Source organism: Coffea arabica, chromosome 4c (assembly GCF_036785885.1).
Source record: "Coffea arabica cultivar ET-39 chromosome 4c, Coffea Arabica ET-39 HiFi, whole genome shotgun sequence".
NCBI classification, from domain to species: Eukaryota; Viridiplantae; Streptophyta; class Magnoliopsida; order Gentianales; family Rubiaceae; genus Coffea; species Coffea arabica.
In genome coordinates, this window is record NC_092316.1 from 22,591,449 (window position 1) to 22,594,543 (window position 3,095).

Sequence of the window (3,095 nt, forward strand, 5' to 3'; positions counted from 1 at the left end):
CCCAAGGGGTAATGAAAGCAGTCTTCTCCCTATCCTCCTCTGCCATCAAAATTTGGTGGTAGCCAGCAAAACAATCGCAAAAGGTTTCAATCTCATGTCCGGCCGTATTGTCTAAGAGAATGTGAATATTTGGTAGAGGGAAATCATCTTTAGGACTGGCTTTATTGAGGTCTCTATAATCAACACAAACTCGCACCTCTCCACTCTTTTTTGGAACAGGGACTGGATTTGAAAGCCAAATTGGGTAATGGGAAACAATGATAATGTTGGTTTTGAGTTATTTTTCAATTTGCTCTTTTATTTTGAGGCTTATATCTGGTTTGAATTTTCTGGGTTTTTGTTTTACGGGTGGAAAAGAAGGGTCTGTGGGTAACCTATGCACTACCACGTCAGTTGAAATGCCAGTCATATCATCATAGGACCATGCAAAGACATCTTGAAACATAGTCAAAAATTCAAGCATCTCCTTTTTCTGCCTTTCATTCAAGTGAATACTGATCTGCACCTCCTTAACTTCATCCTCAGTGCCAATGTTAACCTTTTCTGTCTCTTCCAGGTTCGGTTTTGGTTTTTCCTCATATTGTTCAAGGTCCTTTGCAAAAGAATCGAATACCTCCTCATTATCACTCTCGCTTTGGAGTTCGGATTCACAGACCTCCAAGTCGTGAGTGATATAGAGATTGCCATTATCGTATTCCAGAACTGTGATATCCAAAGGGTCAAATAATTTTATTTTTGGCCATCTGAAAGAATTAACGAATGTGGGACAATAAGCAAATAAGCATACAACAAACAAATGAACAAACAATATGAATATAAACAAGCGAATAAATAACACAACATGCCAAGAACAACTTGTGCATTTTCATAAAACCTTTGATTGAAAGCAAAACAAAAGAAAGCAAGCGGAAACAATATCTATATGTGCAAATTTTAGTCAAAAGTAAAGATGCTTTCATTAACTATTTACAGATGCAAAAGTATTTTTTCCATGAATATGAATGATAAACCCCTTTCATTTTACCGAAACTCCTTCCGAACGGGCAGGGACTCGGCTGTCCAATTGGGAATTGATCCTTCGGGGATATCAGGAAATTCAGCTTCGCCTGGAACACTATCTTCAAATGTTGCCCCTACGAACAATTGGGCCAAACTAGCTTCAATTTCTTCAACTGGATTAACCTCTGATGTGATAACCTCTGTTGGTCGTGGAAAAGTATACCGCAGTGGTGGAATATCAAAAACCCTTTGCCTGCCCTCTTTCTCTGCTCTTTTGCGCTCCTTCATCTCTTTGATGTCCTTGGCGGTTGGTTGGAAACCCAAACCGAATGTATCCCTTTTTTCCATAATCTCCACTGGCTTCAGGATCCCTTGCAGTTCACGCCCCAATCCTCTGTCTAATTTGTATCCTCCACGAATCATTTCCTTAGCCATCATTACACTTGCTTTTGAGAGAGCTTGTTCCTCCGTTGTGATCCAACTTACGGAGACTATATCGGATGTGCTATGAGGGGACATGGTGGCACTTCGACTTCCCTCCTCTTTAGATCCAGAATCGGTGATTACCAGGCAGTCCTCTTCGGCAAAGATAGTGATTAGCTTGTCATTTACTACGAATTTCAGCAATTGATGCAACGAAGATGGCACAGCCCCAGACTTGTGAATCCATGGCCTTCCAAGTAAAATATTGTAAATGCTCGGGAAGTGCATTACTTGGCAAGTTATTTGAAATTGGGCGGGCCCCATCTCGATTACTAAATCTGCCTCTCCTATCGGCTCCCTTTGAGCTCCATCAAACCCTCGAACGATAGTCCCTGAAGGCCTCAGCTTAATGTCTTGCAATCCTAGCTTCTCCAAGGTACTCCAAGGACAGATATTAAGCGCGGACCCGTTGTCAATTAGCACCTTCGGCAGCATTTTCCCGTTGCACCTCACTGTTATGTACAACGCCCTATTATGTCCAATGCCCTCTGTCGGCAATTCATCGTCAGAAAAAGCAATTTGTTTGTTGAATAATACGCTCCCAACCACGTTTGAAAAATTATCAACAGAGATGTCCCTCGGAATTTGAGCTTTAGTTAATACGTCGATCAATACATCCCTATGCATGTCTGAAGAGAAAAGTAAATCCAACATGGTTATCTGGGCAGGTGACTTGCTTAGCTTTTCGATTATGTTGTATTCACTTCTCTGGAGTCGTTTAAGGAAATCCACGGCTTCTTTCTCGGTGATTGCTGGCTTAATGGGCGGCTCGGAATTAGCTTGAATCGGAATAGTAGTTTCAAATGGACTTACAGTCTTCCCCGATCTGGTAACCACTGACACCTCTTTCTTTGCAGTTGAATTTTCCCCGATCTGTATGGTAGGTTCATCGTAATTCCACGGTACTTGTTGCAGACTCAAAACGGGCTCCTGCTCAGGGAATTCGATGAATACCGGCTTCAAAGCTTCACTTTCTGCTGGCGTAAGATCCAAGACAAAAGGTTTGTTATCTTCTCCGAATGGTAATTCTATGACGAATGGTTGGTCTGTGACCCCAAATACTTCAGCTTCCCTCGCCAATTTTTTGACTTGTTCTTCGTACTCCGCATCGTCCAGAATGACCCCAACGTGCTCTGGCAAGGGGTTTTGATTTACGTTCGGCCCTTGTGCCTCCCTTTTTCGGATTACAATCTCCCCGGCTTCAACCATATCTTGGATTTTATGTTTAAGCGCCTTGCAATCAAAGGTGGCATGTCCGGGGGCCCCAGAATGATAAGCACAGACAGCTTGTGGATTATACCACGCGGGCATGCCATATGGGTAGGTAGGAGGGGGCACCGTACCAATTTTCCCGGCGGCCTTCAATTGTTCATACAATTGATCCAGAGGCCTGCCTAGGTTGGTAAATGTACGGCTAGGGGGTCGGTTGTAAGGTTCAGGAGGTGGAGGATGATTGTAAACAGGTCTATTTGGTGGAGGAAATCTTGGATTATATGGAAGGCGAGGTCGGTTTTGGGGTGGATTTGGTTGGGAAATTTGAAAAGGGGCTGAAGGTGGGTTAGGATAGCTTGGGCGAGGTCGAGGGTGGTGGATGTTGGTGGTATATACGGGAT

General features: G+C 43.4%; 1 protein-coding gene across 1 annotated transcript; it reads right to left on the reverse strand.

Moving 5' to 3' along the window:
* Nucleotides 1-1,120: 1,120 nt before the first annotated feature.
* LOC140004733 (uncharacterized) lies at nt 1,121-2,793 on the reverse strand. The gene is made up of 3 exons (XM_072044875.1): nt 1,889-2,793; nt 1,223-1,672; nt 1,121-1,133 (listed from the first exon to the last, which is right to left on the reverse strand). The coding sequence occupies exons 1-3, from the start codon at nt 2,791-2,793 to the stop codon at nt 1,121-1,123; spliced, it is 1,368 nt and encodes a 455-aa protein (XP_071900976.1).
* Nucleotides 2,794-3,095: the final 302 nt, after the last annotated feature.